This window comes from Protopterus annectens, chromosome 7.part0 (assembly GCF_019279795.1).
Source record: "Protopterus annectens isolate FY-2018-M chromosome 7.part0, PAN1.0, whole genome shotgun sequence".
Taxonomy (NCBI): Eukaryota; Metazoa; Chordata; order Ceratodontiformes; family Protopteridae; genus Protopterus; species Protopterus annectens.
Window position 1 is genome coordinate 1,623,923,581 of NC_056739.1, and position 27,704 is coordinate 1,623,951,284.

At 40.5% G+C, this 27,704-nt stretch overlaps 1 protein-coding gene across 3 annotated transcripts in view; it reads left to right on the plus strand.

The window, feature by feature from the left end:
- The window catches only part of LOC122807151 (6-phosphofructo-2-kinase/fructose-2,6-bisphosphatase 4-like), an 877,767-nt gene that overhangs the window by 701,742 nt on the left and 148,321 nt on the right, over window positions 1–27,704 (plus strand). For 2 of the 3 annotated variants that reach the window (XM_044078167.1, XM_044078169.1), the window contains one exon: window positions 4,680–5,128. The exons of the other annotated variant lie outside the window; for it this stretch is intronic. In XM_044078167.1, coding sequence (XP_043934102.1) covers window positions 4,680–4,739 — 60 coding nt within the window. In that variant the 3' untranslated portion in view covers window positions 4,740–5,128. Of the gene's footprint in view, window positions 1–4,679; window positions 5,129–27,704 lie in introns of those variants that run through there. 3 annotated transcript variants of the gene reach the window in all.

Here is a 27,704-nt window from a genome sequence, read left to right on the forward strand (position 1 = left end):
GGTTCAGCCAAACAAACTAATAATGGGCGATATCAACTACCTCACCATTAACTGGGAAAATGACTTATGTACCAACTCCTTCACTCAATGCTTTCTGGAATTCATAAATTCCAATGCCCTGGATCAACTTATCCACACCCCCCAGGGGGCAACAATATCCTAGACCTAGTCATTACCAATATGAGTGACCAGTGTTCCACACCTGAAGTCAACTCCTCGTTGGTCAGAAATGACCATAGGCTTATCACTGTAGATATCCACATCATGCCCCACCCCCATTAAGGAAACCACAGTAAAGAATTTCTTCAAAGCCAACTTCATGCTTCTTAAGACAGAAGTGGTGAGCTTCATGATACCCATGCAGATGGACAATACAGTTACGACTGCTGAATCCTACACAAATTAATTCTATAAGCACTTACATGAGTGCATGGGTTGTGCTGTCCCAAACAAAACCAAGACACTATCCTCCAAAAAAAGGAAGCCAATCTGTTGGTCCCCTGCCATAAACAAACTCTACAACAGAAGGAAGAAACTGTTGCAAAAGAGAGTAAAATCCCATGAGTGGAGGAGCTCACTGGTCAGCCTCAGTAAGAAGCTGAGATCCCTTATAAGATCCTCCAAAGCTAGCCATGAAAACAAAATCGCCAATGATTCTAGGGACAACCACAAAGCATTCTATAGCTATGTCAAGAATCTCAGTGGCAACACCCAGATCTGCTCTGAGTTACAGCACAACGGCATGAAAATTACAGAACCAACTGATATTGCCAACATCCTGGCAGATAGGTTCAGTGCTAACTTTACCCCCCCTCTCACCCGCTAAAGAGCCCATATCTATACAGGAAGAATGCAGAGTCCCTGTAATCACAACTATGCAGGTAGAAGCTGCACTCTCTAAAGCCAAAAACATAGCATCCATGGGACCGGACAGCATCCCAGGCTGCATTTTACACGAACTTCAGAACAAACTGGCTCCCCACCTAAGCACCATGTTCAGTCATAGCCTCACGTCAGGCTTTGTGGCCATTGAATGGCGCACAGCAACAGTTATCCCACTCCACAAAGGGGGAGCCACCACTGATCCCGGGAACATTCGCCCTATTAGCCTGACGAGCCTAGAAGGCCTTGGAATGTATTATCATGGAACTCATAAACAAAGACATTGGTAACCCTCCAAACTCTGGAGCCATCCAGTTCGGGTTTGTGAAAGGCAGGTCATGCCTCCTGAACCTGATCGACTTCTTTGAGGCAGTCAACAAAGCCTTAGACGAGGGTAAGGTGGTTCACACAGCCTATCTTGACCTCGCCAAGGCTTTTGACACCATCCCCCTTTCTGGAATTATAGCTAAACTCACTAAACTAGGTATAAATCCCTACATCACAAGATGGGTTGCCAACTGGCTCACTAACAGAACCCACACTGTAAAAGTTACAGACTCCAAATCTGACTTCAAACCAGTGACAAGTGGAGTACCACAGGGTTCAGTCCTGGGACCTCTCCTGTTTGGTATCTACTTCTGTGAAGTACAGGCTAACACAGAAGGCATTTGGCTAACGAAGTTCACAGATGACTGCAAACTAGGAGCCATAGTCGAGTCCCCAAATGATGTGGACATCCTACAGAAGGGCCTCACTGAGACAGATGCCTGGTGTCAGAGCCATGGCCTCAAGCTCAATGCCAAAAAGTGCATTGTCACCCCCTTTGGTAAAAACTGTATACCCATGAACTACCACATAGGTGGCAGTCTATCTAATGCCGAATGTGTGATAAGAGACCTTGGGACCCAAGTGGACAGTAGTCTCTCCTTTGATAATCACATCGCCACAGTAGTCAGGAAATCCTTGTACGTGGCACACCTCATCACAAAAGGGTTCTCATCCAGGAAAAAAGTGGTCATTGTTCCCCTCTACTGAGCACTCATTAGACCCATTATAGAGTACAACACCCCTTTTGGAATGTACCTCACAAGACATCTGCAGTAGCTGGAAAGGCCACAGAAGGACCTCACAAAGAGGATTACTGGCCTCAAACAGATGCCCTACACTGAACGTCTCAAAAAACTCCAGCTCTACTCCATAGCATATCACCTACTCCGAGGTGATCTCTGCCTAACATATAAAGTTGTGTCAAACCCAGAGCTGTTGGACATGCTACACCTAAAGAAATCCCAATCCATCCAAGCTACACGCTCTAGGGACCTAAACCTTGTCACCACAATAAACAGGACATGCTGGAGGGATAGATTCCTGTCCCAGAGACTTCCCATACTCTGGAACAAGCTACCATGTCAAGCAAAGTTCCTCATTAGCACTCTTCAAGAAAAATCTTGATGAGTGGATAGGAAATAGGAAATATACCCCGGAGATCACTTCTGTGGCTCTGCTCAACAGGGGCACAGTAAAATAACTTTTTTGGGTGGCGAAGCCAGGGAACCTTGTTGGCTAGGCTTACTAAGGCACTTGGGCTGATAGCCTAGTACCTGCCTATGAACCTGTGTGATGTCAAACCTGTTCTTTAGTGATTTGCAGGAAGTTGCTCACAAGTGACAGAGGGATAAACTGTCAAATCCAGGAGATGTACATTCTTTTGTAACTAGCATGTTAAATCATGGCATGCATCAGTACAGGTTTGCAAATAGTAGTGGTTTGCCTCAAAAAAGTGGCAGATTCTAATTGGTGAAGAGGTACTACAAGGATCCATGAAGGAGACCCCTGCCATTAGTCAACCAGTACCATAAGAATCTGTTTCCTTTACTTAATGCGGTAGGAGTAAATCAGTTGCACAGCAAACTTTGATAGTGTTAGTCATTGCATTGCCCATTATCATAGGCAATCAGTGAAAAACATCCCAAGAATTTCAGGTCTCAAACGCTTGCAGAATAATGGCATCTGTTGCTCTTTTTGTGGACATTTCAGTAAAAGAAATCCTAGTCCATGTTTCAGTTGTCTAACAGACACTACAGCCTACTGGGTCCTCCAGAGATGGAGCAGGCTTTGGTAGGGTGGTCTTCAAAATCTGTTTTACAATTCCATAATATTCCCAGCATTTGTGGGTTGTATCTATCTATCTATCTATCTATCTATCTATCTATCTATCTATCTATCTATCTATCTATCTATCTATCTATCTATCTATCTATCTGTCTATCCCAGTCTGTCTTAACTGTTTAGACTGGGATAGTGAAAACATCCAACATGGACTCATTTCAGCCACAGCTTGAGAGTTATAGTTAAAATTTAAAAAGGTAGGACAGTAAATGATCAAGGTAAGCATGTAGCACAGTGTTGGTAAATAAGAGTATGTATGTGCATGATTAACAAAAAAGTAAAGATAATCTCATAATACACAGAGTAGCAAGATCCTAAGCCGATGAACCAGCAAGTAATACATATGCAGCCAGAACCCTGGTGTAGAAAAATTAAACCCAAACTATGGTCAAGGCAAACCAAGTTCAGTTAGTGGCTTGGGGTCTGAGGTACTGGCAGGAAGGAAATGGAGGTACCCATCCAGGAGGAGAGGGTATTCATTGGAAGTGCTCCCTGAAGGAAGGTGTGGTCCACATAGGAGAGTAGTTCTTGGACAATCCTGACAAACACAGGTACAGGGTATGAGGAAATAAGACCAGGCCACAATAACCCCCCTCAGCAAGCAGTAGCATTTGCCAGCACCTCTCCAGGGTGCCCTTAGGATCCATGCCAGCCCCAGCTCACTTGGAGAATTCTCGGGAAGGAAGTAGGAGCAAGTAGATAGATGGGTGGACTGGGACTGCCAGACAGAATGAAGCAGAGCAGAGGGAAAATAATAAATATATTTGTTTACAAGGGGTAAGTGGGTTTGTGGAATCAGCAGATAATTATTTTTATTGGTTTGGTGAGCGTGAACATAAAGAGGAAGGGGGGTGGTAGTGGGAGGAAAATGATTGCCTTGACGTTTGGCATTTTTTTAGATACTTAAACTACTGTGAGCTCAGTCTGCATATAGTTCTTGTTGATTGAGACTGCTTTGGACAGTGGGCCTTTTACATATTGAAAGTTCCAAGAGCAGCCAGATCATCAGGTATACAGACTTTTTCTCTTTCCTTCTTTTTAGGTTGTTGTGTGTTGCTGTAGAATTGCCACTTGTTCTTTCTTTCTTTTTGCATATTTAGCTCTTTGGCCCTCTTTCATCAAGATTGGGTTGGGCCATCATCTGAAAAGAACAGGTAGGAGGGATAGTGCTTTTCTTTTTCTGTTGATGAACCATGTGATTGACAGTTAGGGTGATCTTCTATCAGAAAAGGCTTGAAACATGTGCAGAACTAAACATTCTTTATGCATTATCTGTTGACTGAGATATACTCACAGATCTCGAGTTAAGGTAGGTGATCTGCATAATTATGTTTTTCTTCTCAGATCTCACAGAGCATTGTTCAGTTGACTAACACTAATTAACACTGACATCTTGCAGTTACTAATCCCTCAACATAGCTTAGAGTAGCTGGTCATCAGAAGTAGATCCTGCTGCCAAACATTTATGATTTAATTACATAAATCACGCAGTCCTCTGCTGAGGTTTGCATATGTTTTTTTTTTGTTTTGTTTTGTTTTTTTTTCTTTACTAACAGAACATGTTTGTATTTTATTTATTGGTTGTTGTTTTGTTTTTTGTTAAATGTTTTCCTCTGTATTTCTTATAGAATGTAAGCATTTCAAGACCTCCTGAGGAAGCACTTGTAACAGTCCCTGATCACCAGTGAACCCTATGTGCATCCTGAAGTGCCACTTGAGTTTTATTGGTCCCTTATGTTAACGTTGTCTGTTAATTGCACTTAATTAAGCAGAATACCTTTTTAAAAAAGCTCTTAAATCTTGGCTGCTTACATAAATCAGCTGTGAAAATGAATGCACAAATGCATACAAAATTGAATTGCACATAAAGACTGATTTTTCTTGCCACTAAACCATGTAGGGAAGGTGGCGAAATCAAACTGTGAATTGTGGGTAGCCTCAATCATAGCTAAGCATATGTTATTCAATTAATGAATATATTTTGTTATTAAATATTTTAATATCTGTTTTTGCCAGCAAGGTACCCATAAAGTGATAATAATTTAGCCAAGCAATAGATCAGCTTGCTTGTTTTAAAAAATCCCAGCAAAATTTTTGTATATATACATTTTGTATATATTCATGTGTGTGTGTGTGTGTGTGTGTGTGTGTGTGTGTGTGTGTGTATGTTTGTATGTATGGATATATATGTGATCATTTTACCTGTGTAGTATGCTTGTATTTGATTTGCTGTTGATTGACCATTTGTTGAATTGTAGATTGTCTTATCTTTATTCACATATTTTTGTTTTCACAGTACATAATGCAAAACAATTTTTATGTGTGTGAGGCCTGGGGAAGAGTATAGAAGTTGTGAAATGTGCTGTTTAAACTCAAAGCAGTACTAGTAGTGCATCTTATACAGTTATACCATTTATTGAATGTCTACAGTGCTGTTCAAGACCAGGAAACTACATTTTGTTAAAATATAGAAGTAACATTTAAGGAAACCTAAGTGATGCAAATTTGGGGCATGTTGTGCATACCAAAGTGCTAGTTTGCTGGTGTTGTGTAATTTTAAAGACGTGTAAATGTCAATGCATTTGTTAATCACATACCTTTAAAGAAGAATTTGGCAGATGTGAAATTTTAAAAAGATTTCAGTTCTTACAAGAAGTGATTGAATGCTAAACTACTATGCCCACAGTTTTTTTTTTTTTTTTTTTTTTTGGTGGGGGGGTTAAAAATTATATTGTTTTAAAGTATATATCATATTATAATTTTATAACACTAGTACTGCTTTGTTATTTTTGATAAGATGTTCACTTTTTTCCCATGAATTAAGCTTAAAACCAGTCTAGTCTTTGGACTTTGTAAAACTGGCTATACTTCTTCCTGCAGTCCTGCCTACAAAGTAAGGTTGGAGTATGGTATTTTCTCTTTTGATGTAGTAATCTAAAGCATCTGTGAGGATCTGTGTTCCTGTTCTTAGAGCACTGGTACAATAACAAAAGGAGACTGTGCTGACGAGACCTACACAGCAGTTTACATCTCAAGATGTTGGAAAAGGTTTTTCCTGTTAATAATGTATAGAAAAGGTAGACAGTTGGATTGTTAATAGTGTTTTAACCTGCTAGTTGTAAATATAAGAGGAAGGTGAGTCCTGTCAGTATACTGGTATGTAACAGTTTCATCAAAGGAACTGACATTAGGTTTGTTGCTTTGTCATTTTTGTGTGTGTGTGTGTGTGTGTGGGGGGGGGGGGGGGTTCTATTAGTATTTGGATTCATGGGTAAAAATCTTGTGCTGTAAGCATCAACATTTTTCCAGTAGAATATGTCAGGATTTGCCATCTTACTTGATGTAAACAAGTTCTAGAACTACAACTGAGAATCTTTTGAGAATTCTCTGCCAGGAAAAGTAATTTATTGGATTTTAGTAAACTTTTCAATGTACAGCAACAACAGCATACTTCCAGCACTTTGCAACCCAGGCTGGGATCCTTTTAATAACTTTCTGGCAGTGGTATTTTTTTTCTATTTCCTGTTGTTTCAGCTGCAGTGAAAACAGACCTTTGCAACATTTTTCATTTTGGTAACAAATCTGCCCTGCTTGGCAATGATGGTCCTCCTGGGTGGGATTATCATTTCCACTAGTCACAATTTGGTATCTTTGTCAGAGGTAGCAACATAAGCTTGTCCTCTTTGCCTAGTAGCTCTTTTAGTCACTTGAATGTTGCAGATTGAGCCTTGCTGTTTGCAGCAGAAGTTTCTTGTGGTGTTAGAAACTCATTCAAATCCCACACCTAATGACAAAAGGCAGGTTTTTAAGAGGCTGTAAGGAGGGTCCCTCTTTCAGACTGAAAGGAGGAAGGCATTTTGTCTTTGGTGCCTTACTTTGGAGGACAGATTTAAGGCTAGCTGTCCTGGAGTTACATCAGCTTCATGAGTGACCTTCCAGTCCTTGTTGAGTAAGGAACCAGTGCTCACTTAGTTGGGACCTGAGCTTATAGTGGTATCAGTAGACCAGATATTTGAGTAGACTGCATCCCTACCCCTATCCCTAGACAGGTCTTTCAAGGGTGCTTTTACCCCTCATTCCCCAACTGATTGGCTCTATCCTCAGGGATGATTTCAGTTAGTAGACCCTTAAGTCACAAGTTCACAAACTTGAGGCCAAGGCTGTTTCTGATGGGACCTCTCCCCACTTACAGACTCAATGGGGTTGATCATTCTAAGTTGCAGTGCTTCTCCACAGCTTCAGATATGCGTTCTATAATGATTTTTGCCAGGAATTTGCTCAGGATTCACAGAAATGTGACCCTGCATCAGTTAATACAGTTGTTAATGCTCCCTTCTTTGGAATCTTGAAAATGATGCCTTTGTTTCAGTCATCTGGAACTTTTTTGAGTGTGGAGTTAGTATATTTAATTTAGTGGGGGTGCAGTGGGGATCCCCCCTTGCAAAAATAGTTTTTTGAGCTTTTTGAAATTGAATTTGCAGAAAAGCATGTTCACTGTTTACTCAGTGCAACATATGGAAACCATTTCATGACTTACCTCACAGTTCAGGGAAGGAAGATCATATTCACTCTCTGACTTTATAATGGCTAAGCTGGGTGTGGGTTTGGGAGTTCAGTCCATTGCTAGTATAGAAATCACCCCATTCTAACTTAGAGGATATCCCCTTCGATAGGGGTAGATTTATCTCTGCCTCAAGTCAGACCACAGTTTGTTTTACTTGACACCACTAGCTTTGCCAGCTAGAGCTGTTTTAGTAGCTGAAGTTGTTTTCAAGGGTCCATATCAGAACATCGAATTATTAATATCGCGAACACTGTAAAGAGCGAAAATGCTAGACCTCGAACTCATTATTGTGGGGGGACTGCACCCCCCCCACATCCCCCACTAAATATGTATTCCAATTCCAAGATAGTACTACAGTCTGGAAAGGGCAAATATTCCGATCTTCACTGTACTGCAATCTCAAAAAAAGCACTTCAAGGTCCGGCATTTTCGCTCTTTAGAGCATTTGCAATTTTAACCATTCGATGTTCTGATACAGACCCATTTTCATGTGCCTCCAAGTGGAAGTGGTTGTACCATCCCAGTAGGTCAGTTAAAAATATCCTTCGGTTTTGTATGCCTTGTGTGCTTGATCGTCATTTTCTTCCCACAGAAATTCTTGTGCTGTTATCTGCCAATGTTGCCTGGTGGAGGGCAGAACTGAAGCCCATTTGAGAGTAGTCAAGCATTCCTTTTGGTGTGTTTTGGATGTTTCTTCCTGAAGAAAATGTTCCCACTGGGGTATTAGGACTTTAGCTTGTGTGCAGTTTTGAGAGTGTTGGAAGTAATCTTTGAGCTATCGCTGTGCAAAGGATCCTGGTTGTCGAGGCTGAGGTCTGGGAACATCTTTGCTCCCTTCCTGAGGATGGAGTCCTCCCTTTGATTCCACTACTTCTTTGAAGGTGGTATTGTTTGTGTCCTTGAACCAGTCCATTCATGTCACCATTTTTTCTGGATATAAAATCTAGAAGAAAGATGAAGCTGTCCTCTCCCTGAGTTGCACCCAACCTGCTCAAGTGTTCCTCATCGGGCCTGCCGGAGAAGATGACTGAATTATGGTGAGATTTAACCAGTGATGAAGAGATGAGGTGTGTGTGTGTGTGGGGGGGGGGGGTACAGGCAGTGACTTGGTTGATAAGGACCAGGCCTAGGATATTAAAGCTTCTAGTGAGTAATCTTACAATTTGTTCTATGACATTGGCATTAAAAAAACTAGGAAGTGCTGGGCATATCCATTTTTAAAGGTTTAAATACGCCATTTAATGCTTGGGTAATTGAAATCTTCTAGCAAGAAGGTTTATGGTATGACATTTAATCTTTCAATGGTGTTAGTGTAATTTTCATGATATTTTGGGGACGTTGATAGGGATCTGTAGCTGGTAATGAAGTTATCATTGGATTTGTTAACTGTGATTTGGATCTCCAGAAGCTCCAAGTTAGGATGTTTGGTAATCTGAAATAAGGTGATGGTATTTCTTACAAATACAAATAATTCCCTACAACTAGCGAAGGGCCTGAGGTCATGGTAGTTGCTAAACCCTGGTGTAGAAGGTGTGCTGTCACATCACTGCACAAATATGAATATCTTCAAGTTGCAGGAGGGCCTTAAGTACAGGCGTCTTTCTATTTAAACTTCTAGCACTGAGAAGTGTCACCATGATGTTATCCAAATTACAGTTTGCTATGTAGGAATGCCAGTATTCAGAAGTCCTGATATGAGAGTGTTAGTTATCCATTGTGAAACAGGAAGTCTTCTCTACCATCTCATCCCAGGCCAACATATAACATTGAACTGAATTGCTTAACCAGTTTGTTAAAGTCATACAGCCTGATTGTAGCAGATAATGTCTACAACTGTGTCACTGATTTTTTTTTAAGTGCAGTTTTAATTTTTTAATCTGTGTGGAGTCTGCATGTCCTCCCCGTGGGTCGAGTGGCGTTCCGAAAGACATGCGTGAATGGGCGTGCCTTCGTTGAAGGTTGGGTGTCGAGCTGGCAACTCGGCACCATGAAAATCTACCTGCCAATCATTAACGGACTGGAGTTCCGCTGTGGCGACCCCTAACCAGGAAAAGCCGAAAGACAACAACAACATTAATTTTTTAAACTGTAGAAACAGAATCATCAGTGCTTTCTATAAATTGCCCTTCTTGGCACGCACAAATTGAGACATTATCAGCCTTATTTGAGTGTTCTGAGGGCAAACCCATTGAGTGAATATTTCTGTGTCTATTACTTAGGTGCTAAGAACTGATCTTCTGAGCCATTTCAGTCAGCAGATTATAAATTGTCTACAGCTCAGTGGCATGCACAGTGGGAAGACCTTCAAAACATTCATTAGTGAACAACTACCCAGCGCATAATTATAGTGGCGGTGATATTTCCTTTGACATAGTGGTCTACCCTTCAGGCTACTTCATGTGCAATTGGTTGCTTCTATAGGAATATAGTTCGGTATCTTTTCTTTTTTTTTGACAATCCACCTATTTACAACTTCTCTAGGTTGCAACCTGTTTTTTGCCCTAACAAAAAAATTATATTTTAAACAACAGTTCAGTATGTTTAAATAGCACATAGAAAATAAGCAAAATTTATCCAGTCACGTGTGGAACATAGACAGTTACAATTATAAAAACAGATTGATTACCATCTTTTGCAACACACCTTGGAACAAAGTGCAGAACATTTCAACAGGCCTAGTGGAAACACTTTTACATGTAGGTTTTATTCAAGTTTGCATGTTTACAAACAAAAGAGAAAAAAGTAGAGAGCTTTATATATAGCAGCCATCACCAGATTGGACTGTTTATGACTGCAAATAATAAAACACATATGTGTAGTTTCAGTTTGAACATACAGGGATAAATCAGAATGTAGTTTGTATAATTCGGAGTCTGTCTCTGCTTTCTGTAGTTCAGGTAATTTTTGAAGATCCTACCGTGCCCTTATGATCACAATCCAAGCCTCCAAATTCACTTGCTTCCACTGCTAGCTGATAATTAAGCTGATATTCCATAGATTGTCCATTACGGGACACAATGAGTATTATTTTCTTGAACTTCACTTCTGTAGTCTTTATAGAATATGTAATGCTCTTTTGTTCAGTCAGAATTTCACATTTTCCTTTGATCTCATAATTGTTTGCTAGTAATTTTGGTCTTATTTGCTGCAGTCAGTGTCTTTGTGACAGCACCAACATTAAGCATTATAGCAGTTAGGGTTAAGATGCAGAGATACATTTTCATGTGTAATGATTCATGTCCAAACATTTTGGAGATTTTGCTGTTGTTTTACCATAACAATAGCTGTTCTCTTTTGAGATGGCATTTTTACATTTTCACCACAAAATGACAGAAACAGTCCTTTTTGCGTGGTCTTTTTGTGCAGTTAATGGTGCTTTGAAAGGTGTACAGGGTCAAGAGTCATTATCTGCTTTAAAACCAGCTCAGGCTTCAGTCCATGCTTTTGTGTTTGTTTGCAAGGCATCTGCACACTACTGTTTAGCTGGAGGTTGATAGCACAGTGACACATTGTATGTGTTTTTTAAACAAGAAACATCTTTATTAACATATCACTTGTGACATAGACTGTCATGCATTTATATAAATGAAAATAAACCATATTGGCATATTTTCAGTTACAAACATTATACATCACTTAATCGATTCAGTCATTGTTTGTCAAATATTACAAAGCTCATTCAATTCATGCCTTCCATTAAACCTCATTCCTCCTCCAAAACTTTATTCTGCGTGTATTGTTCCACACAATTCCCATTTTTCTATTTAATTTGCTCCTACCCTTTTCTAAAGATCCAGCTTCCAGTTGTTTTGTCTCCGTTACTATATTAACAGTTCATTTAGACTATGATTTCCATTTTCTAGTAAATTGTGTGTTGCCTTTTTCAAGAAGGAAAATTTAAGTGCACCTTTCTTCTTTCTTCTTCCTGTAATCCAGAAGTCTTGGGACAAAGTAAAACATTATTATACAAGGTTGCTTTTGATAGTGCCAGGTACATCTGCATATCCCACATCAACCTTGCATGTGATGCGATCAGTACAGCTGCAGTGTCCCATCCCATGTTTCTTTGATCTGTTAACTTGGGGCAAGAATGTATTTATGCATATGGTCATCTGAGCTATGAAAATCATGTGTGGCCTTTTAGTAAAGTAAAGCAGTTCAAGCTGGTGCATCACTGGGTTCAGAGGTGTTACTGTTGGGAGTAATGAACCCCCTTAGTTGGGTGTCTTTCAAAAGGTTTGCATTAAATATATTTGCTATTGCCATGAAATGGGTGGTTCTTGAAGTGTGTTTGTGTGTGTGTGTGCGTGTGTGTGCGTGTGTGCGCGTGTGTGCGTGTGTGCGTGTGTGTGCGTGTGCGTGTGTGTGTGTGTGTGTGTGTGTGTGTGTGTGTGTGTGTGTGTGTGTGTGTGTGTGTGTGTGTGTGTGTGTGTGTGTGTGTGTGTGTGTTTCAAGTGTTTGAGCTGCAGGCTATTTACTTTGAAGACCTCTTTCTGATTTTCCATAAAGAAATGTCTGTGATGAATACCCATACCCAGATTTTTAATTAGCAGTATCAGTATTCACAGTTCTTGACTCAGACCATTGATTTTCTTGAACAAGCCATATAGTGAGAACACTGCTGAATTTTCTTGGGGATACATACACTACATGCTGCTCATTCAGAGTGTTAACTAGAATTGCCAAGTTAAACATTCAAACATTTTGTATGCTGTTGGCAAGGAGATTATGTCTGTGATTTAGCTACCCTTCTTGGCCAGCAAGCACCTTTTTTCTTGTTATACAGCAAATGAAGAGTTCCCATGTAATTAATATTATGCTTCTTTCCACAGTGAAATCTAGTATGTAAATATCCAGAACCAAAATCACATCCAGTGACTTTTCTTATTCTGAATACTATCAGAGGCTTCCTCTTGCTTAGAGTAAAAGTCCTACCTGCTCTCTACACTCCATGAAAGGGGGTAGCACCTGTTAGTTCTTTCTTAGGAGTCAGAGATAGATCGATTTGCACTGCAGCCATTTGTTCAATAACACTTGTGTCTGGTAATGTGATCTACATTCACCAGGAGTAGGCTCTAGCACAGCTGTTTTTTTTTTATGGTTTTATGTATTAACTGCAAACTACTTGATGACATTGAAAAACTACCTTTATTGTATGTAAAGTTGGTAAATTTACTATCACCCTGTAGGTCATAATGAAGTAGTTAATAAAATGTACACCAAGAGAACATGTTTGATGAAGGAAGGATGTCTCCTGCAACCCCTGATGTGATGCCTCTTTCCGTTTCATGTTTAATCTCAAAGTATACCACTGCTGATATTGCCCCAACTCAGAACAGAGAGAGAGAGTAAATATATTTACCTTTTCGCCCATTTTTTTACAGCCTTGGAAGCAGTATATAGAGAGATTAGACATGTGGGAGGCATAACCACAGTGTCTTTCAGTTGGAGTCTTTGTTAATTAATGTACAGTTGCTGAAGGGTGTGGTGAACATGGGTGTTATTGTGTTTCTATTTTACATGTCCGGTTCGATTCTCAGCTAGAGCGTCTTCTGTGTGGAGACATGCGTGAATGGGCGTACCTTCGTTGAAGGTTGTGCATCAAGGCTGGTAACTCGGCACATAAAACTCAACCATCAGTCATTAGCGGACCGGAGTTCCGCTGTGGCAACCCCTAATCGGGAAAAGCCGAAAAGACACAACAAGTAATTCCATTAATTTGTAGTAGCTTCTCATAGGTTGCCTGTTGTAAAACTGTTGTGGCCTTTTATGTTTTTCATCTCTAATGGCACGGAAGAAAATGGAAATAATTTGTAAGGTATATAACTAACCCTGTCCCTAGTTGTGACTTATTTTTCAGAGTTCATTTTATTTACCTTTGCTGACCAGGTTAGTCCTATTAGGCCATTAGAGGAGACCCAAGGTGGCCTTTATACTACTATGGGAAATTTGGCCAAAACATCAGTGACCTTCCTCTATTGTTCAGGAGAGATGTGAGAAAATATTTTTTCTTTTTTATGGAAGGGGATGGTTGATTATTAAAACAGCTTTCCTCAGGAAGTTGTTGTTGTTGTGTCTTTCGGCTTTTCCCGGTTAGGGGTCGCCACAACGGAACTCTGGTCCGCTAATGATTGGTAGTTGATTTTTACATGCCAAGTTACCAGCCCTGACACACAACCTTCAATGAAGGTACGCCCATTCACGCATGTCTCCACGCAGAAGACGTTCTAGCTGAGAATCGAACCGGACAGTGTCTTACTGTGAGGCGACAACGCTACCGCAGCACCACCACCACAATAGCATCAAAATAATGGTACAGCTCTGGAATGTGTGTAATAGACATAAGGAATGTTTTATGCTCAGTAGAAGTAAAAGGAAGCCATTACATATGTTATGCAGCTCATGCTGAATGTTAGGAATGAACAGATTAAGTTGATCTAAGTAATCTTTAAATTGCTTTCAGAATCTCTTTTTTGTTATATAAAACATGAATGATCAAATGAGGAGTCCCAAGCATGTATGAAAATGTATACTTAAAACATTAGTTTGCTCCTTATTGTTTTAGTCTAGAATAAGGCTGACAGCAGAAGGATAGTACACAATCAGAATCTGTTTTTTATTGAAAATAAATAGCAACAAAATGATGCACTAAACCAAATCTTGGTACAGGTGTGTGTGTGTGTGTGTTTTTCTGTGTGTGTGTGTGTGTGTGTGTGTGTGTGTGTGTGTGTGTGTGTGTGTGTGTGTGTGTGTACGTGTACGTGTACGTGTACGTGTGTATGTGTGTGTATCTTTCCCAATGTTCCTGCAAATCATCCTCCAGCTGGTCACACCACAACAATTTTTGAATGTTGAGAAACATAACAGTGTAAAAGCCCACCAAAAACATTATTGCAAGGAGGGCATGCCTTTCTGCACACCCATGTGGTGGGCTTGATCCCACAGCCCTCCCCAACTTACATGTATACCAACTCCATGGTTAGACTACAATGCAGAAAAATGAAAACAACTGCACTGGAATGCACCACCAGCTCACAGAAATAAAAATCCATACAGTGTGATAAACCATGATTAAAAAGAAGTTGCACAAAAGATGCTTGCTGGAGAGTGCCCTCCACTCTGCAAAGTGTAGGATAGTTCTGTTGGGTATGGTTGTGGGAGCAGTTATGTGCTACACTGTGTATCGTATGTTGTTTTCTGTGAGGAAACCCGTGATGTTTTTCTGCTTTCTAGTGTGGCTCAAACACTTGTGTGTAATTTGTCAAAGGTTGTCTTGTGGCACTGTCCAAGAAACTGTGATCTAGTGTGATAGACATAGAGGTAGGGTCTCCCTGCATAATTCTTTATCTGGCATATTCGCTCTTTGGTGGTTTTCCTGGTTAGTTTTTATCTGAATTGGAAGCATTAATGGCTATCATTGAAATCCTACCCTGTGCTGCTGCTTAATTCTATACTGGATCTCAACCTGATTGAAGCATTCTTTCCTGCTTTGCTATGGTGCCATTTCCTGTAAGGTTTTTATTGCATTCCATTATCAGACCTATGCCTTTGTAAAGTACTGATATAGTGAGAATCATAATTGCTAGTTAGTTAACAAAAAAGAGCAAAGTTGTATAACATATAACCTAAGTTTCACAGTGCTATGGTTTAGAAACACTAAGTTCAGTTCCTAATTTTATACTTTTATACTTCACATTGTTTCCAACAAAATGAAGGAGAAAGTTATAAAACAGCACGTCATTATTCTTACTTGCTATGATGCATTGTAAGTGAAGCAAAGTTGTTTATCTAGTTACCAGCTTTTGTGTCATGTCATGGAAGTCAATCCTGTGTACGTTAATTTGGCTATATTTAGAAAGTTGTGAAATTCATAATTATATGCATTAATGTTTTCAGGCAATAATTTCAATTTATTTGTTGACCAGACTCAAACTCTGATCCACATGGACCTTCTTTATTTCAGCCTGGGGTTGCAGAGTTTAAACGTACAGTGAACAGCAAATAATAGATCTGGGTTCACTCTGGTAGACAAAATATTGTTTACAAAAGGTATAAAATGAGGTAGTACAACCTCAGTGAAGATATATACAATATTTACAAAAGTGGTACTTGAAGCAGGAGAGGAGGTAGAGATAATGAGGTACTCTGCTTGACAAGGAGAGGGAGTCTATTCCAAAGATGGGGAAGTCTCTGGGACAAAAATCTGTCCCGCCAACAAGTACTATTGATGTCACAGACCAGGTTGAGGTCGCGTGTGTGGGTTACTCGAGTGGAGCTTGACTTGCAGATATGCATCAGCCCCATCACGACAGGGTTTGAGATTGCTTTGTATGCCAGACAGAGGTCACTTCTGAGCAGTCTGTATGAAACTGAGTAGAGGGACAGGGCTTTTAGCCTGTCTGGGTAGGGTAGATGTTCGAGGCCCTGGATTCTCCTGGTGAGGAACCTCTGTGGTCTCTCCAGCTGCATGTGCTTTGTGATGTACATGCCGAAGGGGGCATGGTAGTCAATAATTGGCCTTATAAGGGAAGAATACAGAGATGTTATGAGACTTGTCCCTGGATGCGATACCCTAACTTATGAGGTGGACCATGTAAAAAGCTTTCCGTACAGCGAAAGTAACATGTTGGTCAAAAGTCTGGTTGCTATCAACCTGGATGCCCAAATCCCTCATGACTGATTGCATGCTTAGGGCATTGTTATTGATGTGATAATATGTGGGGATGATGATGCATTACTTGGCATTCAGCTTGAGGCCATGTTTCTGGCACCAGTCATTTCTTTGTGTGAGACCCTCTTGGAGGATATCCATATCAGTTGAGGAATTGATGACTGTGCCCAGCTTGCAGTCATCTGCAAACTTGGTCAGCCATAGCCCACTTGTTTTGGCCTGCACCTCAGAGAAATATATCCCGATTAACAGAGGCCCCAAGACTGATCCCTAGAGTACGCCACTCATTATGGGTCTACTGCTTGAGGTGGCTTCCCCTATTTTGATTAGGTGGGTTCTATCAGTGAGCTAGTTTGCTACCCATCTGGTAACAAATGGATTGATGCCTAGTTGAGAGAGTTTATCTATTATGCCCGAGTGGTGAATAGTGTCGAAGGCTTTGGCCAGGTCAAATTAGGTGGCTTTCACCATCTTCCCTTGTCCATGGCTTTGGTGACTGTCTCAAAGAAGTCGACCAGATTTACCAGCATTACCTCCCCTTAACAGCCAAACTGTGTAGGGTTGAGTGTTTGGAGGCTGCCAATGTCCCTGTTAATGAGGTCCATGATAATAATTTCCCAGATCGGTGGATGCTCCATCTTTTTGTAAAGGGACAACATTGGCTGTCCTCCACTCAGCTGGGACAAAGCCGGTACTCAGGCTTTGGTTGAACAGGGTGCCTAATGGTGCTGCGCGTTCATGCTTGAGCTCATGTAGGATGCAACATGGGATGTTATCGGGCCCCATGGAGGTGGTATTTTTTGCCTTTGAGAGGGCAGTGATGACCTGTTCCCTTGAAATAAGGGGAAGGGGGGCAGGTACTGGAGATGTCCTGATTTAATGATGGGGAGACGGAAGGGTGACGTTTTCGCTGAATTTGTCAGCCAGTAAGTTGGCTATATCTACATTTGTGTATGTAGTGTCCTTGACCACCAGTTCTGAACAGATCTGATTGCTTCCTTTGAGATTGCGGACATATGTGAAGAAGGCCTTATGACTGTCTCTAGTAGATGAGGCCAATTTGGCCTTGAGGTTGGCTTTAGAGGATTTCACTAGTGCTATTATTTGCTTGTTCAGGCTAAGGAGAGATTGCTTCTAATTGGGCACCTGCTCCTTCTTGGTCCTGGACAGCAGTTTTTTTTTCCTTTTGTTATATAGTTTATTTACTGCAGATGTCCACAAGACAGGTTTATTCTTCCTTGCGGAGGATGATTTTTGTCCTGTCAGGTATTCCTGATTCCATGCATCTATATAAATGCTTGTATAGTACTTTGGTGTAGATGTGGACATTGGTGCCAATTCATACAGAGGGGGAGTTTATACCATACCTCAGGAGGTTGTAATCAGCTTTGGAGAAGTTTTTGTGTTTGATCTTAGCTAGAGGAGGTTCAGGAGAGATGGTGACTTCAAAAGTGACCGCTTTATAGTCAGATTTTACCAAGGAGAATGATACAGTAGGGGTGCTGCAGTGGTTACTCATGTTGGTCAATACCAAGTCCAAGGTATTATCACCTCTTGCAGGGGTATCAACTAGGTGCTCCAAGGCTTTTGCATTGATAAATTTGAGGGAATCTCTGGGCATTTGTGTTTTGGCATGATTAGTTTTTCCAGTCTATGGTTGAGTAGTTAAAAGTCACCCAGGATCAGGGTAAAGGGTTGAATCTTGATAGATTAGAAGAAGTCCAGATAAGTGGAGTGGGCATCATGAGTCAAATTTGGGGGCCTGTAGCTAGCTATAATTTGAATAGGGGTCTTGTCAACAGTTAACTGCACCTGGAATGTCTCCTGTGCATCATACTGTTTCACCAGCCTGGAGGTGTGTGTGTCTTTGATATATATTGAAACCACACCTCCTTTGGCTTTGCTGCCCACAGTTTGGCGTCTGAGCATATGATAGGATGAGTAACCAGGTAAGGATGGGGTGCAGTCCACAGCTTTGAACAAGGTTTCTTTGACTGCACAAATGTCAGCATCTTCCAGAGTTAAGAATGCTTGCAGCGAGTGCAGTTTCATATTTTGACTCCTAGCATTTAGCAGCATGACCTTCATTTTGCGTTTTGTTGAAATTTTTATGTTGGCAGTATCAATCTCATGACTTTTCCTAAAAAAGGCACTATGGGGGAGGCAAGAGTCTTTGCCAGAAGCCTGAAGCCCAAGTGAGACAGATGCAGGCCATCTCTAGCAAAGCATCGTGGTCTGTCGATCATATTTTCCCAGGCTGTCAGGTACTGGATCCCCCCTGGAATGACACCAGAATCTAAGCCAATTGTTAAAGTCAATAATTTTCTATTTGTATTTAGGCATCATTCTGGGTGACGGTAGAATGCTGCTTAATGCTAAGGACATATCTGACTTGGACACATATTCAGTGAGCTCAGTCATGTCTCTCTTCATATAGTTCAGGGAAGTACGTCTCAAGTCGTTTACACCAACATGGACTATGACAGAATAACAGTACCTGTTGTTGAGAGACTTGAGTGTATGTGCGATATGACGGAATCTGGTACCTGACAAACTACTAACTGTGACCTTCTCCTTATCCAGCCTGATGAGAAGCACATCTGTGTGTCTCACAATGGAGTCTCCCATGACTAATATGTTGGATTTATGGTTAGGCCTTAGTGGTTTGCAAGACACAGGTGTGTGGACTATGCATGGTATGTGGTGTGGAGGGTTGTGGAGTTAGAGTGTGTTTCTGCCTCGGAGGTCTCCTTTGTTTGGGTTTGTTTTTGTTGAGAACCTCCTCATATGTGGATGTGTGTTGTGTAGTTGTGGGTGGTGTTTGAGGTGTAGTGATTATGTTGACCACCTTCTCAGTGCCAGATATACTGGCTTGTGAGGAAGAGAGCATAGACTTTAGGTTCTTAATGTAATTGCATCTCTCACAAATTGTGCTCCTAGGTTGTAGTTGTAAATGGTTGTCTGTGTACACGAGGCAGTTGCTACACTGTCTCAGGATGCCCATATCAACCAGACTAGCAGGAGAAACCGTAGGAAATTGTCCATCCATATTTGTCAGAATCTGAGGGAGAGACAATTTAAACAGGCTAAAAACAAACAGTAGAAAATGCAGCAGAAAAGATGCAATTGAACACTTTAGAGAACAAGTAGCAGAAAAAGTAAGACGAAGTGGTAGAGTAGGAGGAGGAAACACAAATACTGTAAAAGCAGCTGAATAACTTTTTTTTTGTAGTAAAGGAGAAAGGAGGAACAGCAGATAATTCAAAAGTCAAGAAGCTAATGGGGTTGGCCTTCCCAAGTGTTCTCTGTATTAGGTCAAATAAGCCAATGAGACTGGACTGGGAGGAGTGTCCCTAATCAAATTTATAGTCGGGGCAGGCAACTGCAAAGCCACAAAGTTTAACAAGACAACAGTAGGAAGGGAGGATAGGAAAACTATACTACAGTACTAGCTACACTGATTTCTGGCAGAAAACACTACAGCAATGTTTATCACAGCAGAAAAACAGCAGTGAGACACTAAATAAAAGCTTTAAACAGAAAAAAAGAGCAAGGAGACTCTAAAGAATGCTTTTAATTGCAAACAAATCAGTTATATGATACACTCCTTGGCAGGAAAATCAGAACAAGCAAACAGGTGCTTAACAAATGGAGAAAATTTCCGGTTAATACCTTTCACAGAGTGAAACTAGCTAAAAATAGCTTTACAAACAGTGAGACTGTAACCAAAGAGATTTAGCAGACCCAGTAAGGCAGACAATTGCAGCACCATATTAATTTATAGCAATAAAATACAGTAAAAGTAGGCAGCAGACAATAACACGTGCAATAAATGGTAAGAATAAGCAATAACTAGTAAAAATAAGCAAGAAAACCGGATACTTATTGTTATATATCTCAGATCAAGGTTGTGGTCGGTGCCCCTCCTCTGTTCAGCTCAGTGTGAGTAAGCAGAAACCCTCTCAAATACAGGGGTTTAGTACCAGAAGGTTCAAACCTGAAACAACTTTAATAAAAGCTCAAAAGAAACAATGAAGTGCTTACTCCAAGCCGTAGACCAGCCTACCTTTAACAGCCAATCAACACGATACTCTAAAGTGAAGAATGGCTTCTGCTAATCCAAGATAGCCTGTAAAATGTGCTCAGAACAAACAGCCACTGCAAACAAACAACCAGGCCCAAAAACAGCAAACCTGAAACTGGACTATGCTTCAGCTACTAGCTACACTATTTTAGGTATAAAACACTACAGAAATGTGAGACACTAAATTACAGTTTTAAACAGAAAAATGAGCAAGGAGGCCCTAGAGAATGATTTTACTTGCCAACAAATTAGTTATATGATATACTCTTTGGCAGGAAAATCAGAACAAGCAAACAGATGCTTAATAAATGGAGAAAAATTGCAGTTAATACCCAGTTAATAAGCTCCCCTGTTGGGGAAAACCTTCCACTTTTTTTTCCTTAAAAAAGTGTTATTTTTGCTAGCAAGTTTATTTTACTCACAGACTGTAATTCTTTTCAGGAAACTTGTAAATGCTTGTGTAAACAAGCTGTGCAAAAACTCTTGAATTTGTTTTCTTTTTTAGCTTTTTTCCTACATGTCCTTGTAGGTTTTTTTTAATAGGGGCAGGACTTTGTGCTTGTACAGACTGTCACTGGTTTTCTTACCTTACTGGTGAAAAGTTTACCAATTCTTTTTGGGCTCCACTCCCCATCTTCAGACTATTGGGTTCTCAAAGTCATTCAACAGGAGTACACTTGGCAATGGGAGTTCCTCCCTCCTTCCCTTCCAGGGGACTCCACCTTTTTTCTGTAAACCATTTATCCCTGTTCCTTCCAGTTCTGGAACAAATGTTCTCTTGGGGTGCCTTAGAACCAGTGTCTGCCTGTCAGATGAGCAGCAGGTTTTATTCAAGGATGTTTTTGTGGTGACAAAGAAAGAAGGGACTTAAATGCCTGTGCGAGACCTCTCCTTTCTCAGTCTTTTTGTCAAGGTGCCAATGTTCAAAATGTTATCCCTTTAGACCTTTTTATCTGTTATCCTTTCATGGTAAAGCTAGACTTAAAAGGTACATCCCATCACATTCGTATTGGCAGGTATTTCAGATGTTTCTTAAGATATTTTGTGTCTGGCTCACATTATTAGTTCTTTGACTTGTCATTTGGACTATCTACTGCTCTAAGGGTATTTTCAAAATATCTGGCTCCATTCATTGCTTTTGCAGACTTCAAGGCATTCAGATTTTCCTTATTTGGATGATTGTCTTACATTATAGACTCATTTTTGTAGTTTTTTTAGCTATAAATAATATTGTAGCATTAAACATTATTGTCAAGCATAGGATTTAGCAGCTACTGAGATTACACAAAAGTGAATCTTAAATGAAAGGCGGCAAAGACTAACTTAAATACATGGAAATCTAGCGATCTGAAGTAGTTACTTCATTTGCTCTGCAACCTGTGGGTATCGGATCCGTCTTCGGATCCAAGCCGGCAGTTTTCCAAGCTACAAGATCCAAGCTCCTAGCTCCTCCCCCTACCCATACTCCCCTGCTACCTGCTGTATTACCTCAGATCGTTTTTTGTTGCGGCTGAAGTAGCTACTTTTTGAAGAGCTCCTGGCTTGGTGAGATCGTTAACTTGCTAAAACCCTTTTTTTTCACCTTTAAACACAAAATGCAGCGAGTACTTCACAATACTTCCCCCCAAAGGGGAGAGTCCCAGGGATGCTTGGCCTCCCGGTCTCCTTTATGCATATCCCCCCCCTCCCACTCAGAACAAAGGAGAATACAAGTTGCACAAACTGGATGTGCACAGACAACTACGTTTCTACTTGCACAGAACTAAAGATTTTCGCAAGTCGGACCAGTTGTTTGTATCCTTTGCAAAATCAGCCATGGGTAAAGACATTTCCAAAGTGACTGTAGCAAATTGGATCTGTCAGTGCATAATTCAAGGGTACATATCGTCAGGCAAACCGGCCCCTATTGGAATTCATGCTCATTCTACAAGGTCTGTGGCAACCTCAGCAGCCTTTTGGTCTAGGGTTCCCTTGGAGGACATATGTTCAGCAGCTACTTGGTCCTCTTCTCATACGTTCATTTCTCATTATAAACTGGATATGATTTCAAGAGGCAGGGCTTCTTTTGGCTCCGCGGTGCTTCGGAATATCCTTCCGTAAAGGCCACCCAGGTTCCTTCTTGAGTTGCTGGGGACTCTGCCCCACAGGTTGCAGAGCAAATGAAGTAACTACTTCAGATAAAGAAGTTATGTACTCACCATAACGTTTCATCTGAGTAGGTACTTCATTTGTCTGCACCCGACCCCCCCTGCCACCCCCAGAACCTTTTCGGGATATTCTGGTCACCTGTAAGTTTCTTGTCAGGCGATTACATCTGGTGTATTCCTCTTTCGAGGCGATTAGTTGGGTGATAAGGCAAAAAAGTTGATCTGAGGTAATACAGCAGGTAGCAGGGGATTATGGGTAGGGGAGGAGCTAGGAGCTCGGATCTTGTAGCTTGGAAAGCTGCCGGCTCGGATCCGAAGTCGGATCCGATACCCACAGGTTGCAGACAAATGAAGTACCTACTCAGATGGAACGTTATGGTGAGTACATAACTTCTTTTCTTCTCAGCTGACTTTACATCATGCATTAAATCATTTGAGTGATAGTTCTCAGTGGTAGATTTAGGCCTTGATGCAAGGGTGCCCGCCCTCTCCTTTTAATAACCTGGTACCAAAAAAAAAAAAGCTTTTTTCTGTTTTAGCTGAAATTGAAAAATGGCATGCAAAAATGGTACACGGTTGAGAGTATACCTCATTTGCCCATATATTTTCCAATTTCAACCCATACTGGCATTGTTTTACTTATTTGTGCACTTTGTCACATGTCACAATGGGAAATGCAAGTTTGAGGAGTCAGTCAGGTGACCTGATCTTATTAAGACCCTGAGTGGCTCTTCCAACTGCATTTCCCAACGCGGCTGAACCAATAACACTGGCGAGGGATAAGAAGAGGAGTGAGTTGGAATGAGTCAAAGTCAAAGAGTCGAAGTCAAAGAAAACTTTATTGTCATTCAAAACTACATAGCAGTGTAGCTGAACAAAATTACAATGCTTCGTTCTCAATGAAAACAGTTGCACATATAGACAGAAAAAAAAAAATTAAATATCACAGTAGAAATTTAATAAGTAGCAATTAGTAAGTAAAGTAGGACAGCAGTGATCTACACCCATCCCAGAACAGGAGACAAGGAAGACAAGGAACAGTATGAAGGTAATATTGTCAAAGTAAAATTTAAACAGTAGCAGCATATCTATGATTAAACTGAATTATTGCACAGTTTGTATGTTGCACTTTACAGTCCTTCAGTGTGGTAGGTGAGCTGCCTTAGTATTGCACTTGGTTATTGCACTACCATAAAGTAAGCCACTTGAAGTGGTTGAGTGTTTTGACAGACTCATGGTTCGTTTTTCCCAAGAGTTCCAACAGTTTGACGGAGAGTGGAAAGAAACTGTTATTTAGTCTGGTGGTCTTACAATGCAGGCTTCTAGGGAGAGATGTAGAGATAAGGAAAAAAACAAAGTGCGCCAGGCATGTAAAGGACAACTACAGGCTAACCATACACTTTTTTTACATTGCTATCATTTCTTTATGTAAAACATATTACTGTGCTTTGACATCACACTTTCCACCGCCTTTTAGCTTGCCATAGTTTCAAATGCGGTAGCGCTAGTATCTCGCGGTTATTAACAAGTTTGTTCTCGCGCAACACCAGTATATTGCTTTACTTTTCCACAGCTGTTTTTCCCTGAAAGTACCTTTCCCTTAATTACATGTGCTGCCTATCCCATAATCCTGACTTCCATCCTAAATAAAAGAAAATGCATGGAGGGTTAGCAACTAGTTTACTGCTACCTGTTCCTGGACAATTTTTATTTTAATGACAGAATGTAGAAAATACGTATCTTGCTTAGAAAAAAGTTCATCCAGGAATTTCTCTAGCTTGTTGCAGGTGTAATTTTTTTTAATCCTGTCAGAATTAAGAGTGGGTCTAGGGTTGTCTGTTGATGCGATACCTGGTCTTGCTGTGCTGTTTAATGTTATAATGTCTGCTTTGCAGGACTAATACGTAGTTGGGTAAGTCAATCTGCAATGCAAGTTGTAACAACTGCTTCTGTCCAACAAAATTCCATTAATATAACCAGTATTATTTATTTTATAGTGATATGATCAAAGACAAATGCTTTAGGCAGCAGTGGGTATAGGGGTTATTTGTTGGTGAAATAATCTTGACTGTTTGCTGTTGTAAATCTGTCTTTACAGGACTAATGTGTACTTGGATGAAGCAAGATAAAATGCAAGCTGTGATTACTGGTTATGTGGAAAAAATGCGTCAATGTAACCATTAATTATTTATTTTTAATCTGGCAGGTTCATTTCAGATACTGTGGGTTGTAATTTGTATGGGGGCTTTCTGTAAATTAAGCAATTGCACTGCTGTTTGCTGTTGTAATTCTTAGTTTGCAGGTCTAATGTGTATTTGGGTGAAGCAAGCTAGAGTGCATGTACGTATGTTATAGTTACTGTTTGTATGAAGCAAAAATACATTTTGTTGTTGTGTCTTTCGGCTTTTCCCGGTTAGGGGTCGCCACAGCGGAACTCCGGTCCACTAACGATTGGCAGTTGGATTTTACGTGAAGCAAAAATACATTAATTTAACCATTTTTTTATCCTGGAAGGATTAAACCATGTAGTGGGAGAAGGCAGTGGGTAGAGGGGCTGTTGGATGAATTGACTTGTTGATCTAATTCTAACTTTGCAGGACTAATGTCCATTTAGGTGAGGCAAGCTGGAATGCAAGCTGTGATTGCAGTTTCTGTGAAAAAAAATATTAATGTAATTATTTTTATCCTAGCAGAATCAATAAATAAATATAAAAAATAATAATTATTATTTTTATTGTGGTGGGGCCAGACTAGATGCTTTATTTAGGCAGTGGTTATGGGGACTTTCTATTGATTAAATGACTGGCACTTGTTTGCTGTTGTAATATGTATCTGAGTGAATCATGCAGGAATACAAGTTGTGATTTCCATTCTGTGAAAAAAATGCATAAAATTTAATAATTATATATATTTTTTATCCTGGCAAGTTCAAACCAGATACTTTTAAGTAGATCATAGTTGTGGAGGCTTTTTATGGATGGAATTATTGACCCTTGTGTTTTGTTGTAATTCTGTCTTTGCAGGACTAAGGTGTATTTGGTGAAGTGAAATGAATACAAGCTGTGACTACTGTCTGTGTGAAAAAAATACATCAATGCAACCATTATTTTCTTATTTTTAAACTGTCAGGGTCAAAATCAAATACTGTAGACTAGACAGCGGGTATGACGATTGTAGATGAAATGACTGGCCCTTTAGTTTGCTTTTCTAATTCTAACTTTGCAGGATTAATGTATATTTTGGATGAAGCAGACTGGAATACAAGCTGTGATTGCTGATGTCCTTCCTTATCACTGCAGCATTGTTCACTCTTGGGATATCCTGCTGAGGATAGCTAAATGTCTGGCCAGCATACCAAAGCCTTTACATCTTCCAGGTGTTGTATGTAATATGTATCAGGCTTAAGGTACATATGTGATGTAAAAGTGCCTAATCCTCAGAACATCTTTGCCACTAGTCTTAACCCTGTCTGCAGGCCGTTCACCCACTTAGGTCCACTACTGAGCCTTCTACAGATAAGTGCCATTTGGAATGGATGAAGATCCCAGGGACTGTCCAATGCCTCTGTCAGCTCCCTCTGCCATGATCCAGTTGGAAGATGACTTGGAGCTGTCTACCAGCACATATGCTGAGTTGTGCCTACATCTGGTGCAGATGTGGTGGGAGAACCTAGCTGATTATTTCAGTGGGGCCTAGGGGGATTCCCCAAATTGTTATTAGGGTAGAGGCACCTGTCACCCTCACTGAATCTAGGCATGGGTCTGTACATCCTAGATTTGTTAAAGAAGATGTTCCTTTTCAAAAAAAAAAAAAAGAAAGAAAGCAGAAGACTAAGCATATGGCCTCTGTGGCTTAGGATCCCCACAAAGCATAGCAAGATATTACTCAGGGGCTTTTTAATGCTCTTATGACTCTTAAGCCCCCTCAAGAATTGTCTGTTCCTGCTTTTGTTCCCTGGTCTTCCACTCCTTCCAAACGCCCTAGGAACTCTGATTCCTCTGATGAAGAGTTAGACTCTGGTGTGGAGTCCTTGGCTTACTCCTGTCAGATTTACTCTCCCCTTCCCCGAGGTCTGAGGAAGAAGATTCAGTTTCTTCTGCCTCTGCTATGGAAGAATTTTCTTTTGAGGATATGGTGGTTTGTATGATAGAACACTTTAAGTCAGAGTATTCCCAAGTTTCAGAGGTTCAAAACAGATGCTATTAACTCTTGCAAATAGATTCTCCTCAGCTTTCTGCTGACGTCTCTCCTGGATACTTTCTCTGCAGCATTTTAGGCCTCTGGCAAGCCTGACAGAAAGCAGACAGGTTCTGTAAAGTTTCTGAGGCTCAATGTTTTTTTTGTATAAAAGCCCTATTTGTGATCCTGCTGTTATTTCTGTAGCCACTGATAAACCTTCCTAGTTGCTGGCTTTTTCAAAGCTTTTACTTTCTGATAAGGACAGTCATGCCATGGACAGATGTGGTATAAAAAGTATATACCTCTGCTACTTTAGTCTTTTGGGCTATTAATTACCAGACTCGTATGATTAGGTATGTTCTGGCACTTCTCTCCCAACTTGGGGGGCATTCTGGCTTATTTGCCTGACTCAGAGAGGAAGTCTTCTATCATTTCCCTTTTGAGCTTTGCTTCTCAGGTGACTTGTCATTCTATTAAATGTAGCTATGATGCTGCTGATGCCTCCTTCTGGGCATCTGCATCTGTTATGAGGAGGTATTTTTAGTTACACTCGGCTTAAAGATATCAAGGCCAAATTATTAGATTGTCCCTTAGACAACCAGAATTTCTTTGGCACTGCTATGGCTGAATTATGTAAGACCCTTCAGGATAACGGTAAGGTTATGCAGGATGTAAAACAAATCTTTATCTGCCCTGTTCCCAAGTTTGAGAGAAATTATCCTTGTAAACCTTATTTTCTTCATAGACGGCCTAAACAGCCTTCTAAGGGCTATAGGCCTTCTAGGAGAATTTTTCCAGACAAGCCTTTTTGGGGTTCTAACAGTCAAAAGCTTTCATTCTCTGAAAAATCTGCTACTATTTGACATTCAGTCACTCCTAACTGTCAGCCAGATTCCTCTGTCCATCCGGTTGACTCTTTTTTTTTCCTGTTTGGCAACAGATAGCCAAAGATGATTGGATACTTTCCACTTTGTAAAATCATCAGGGAACAGGTTTTTAATCCAGGAT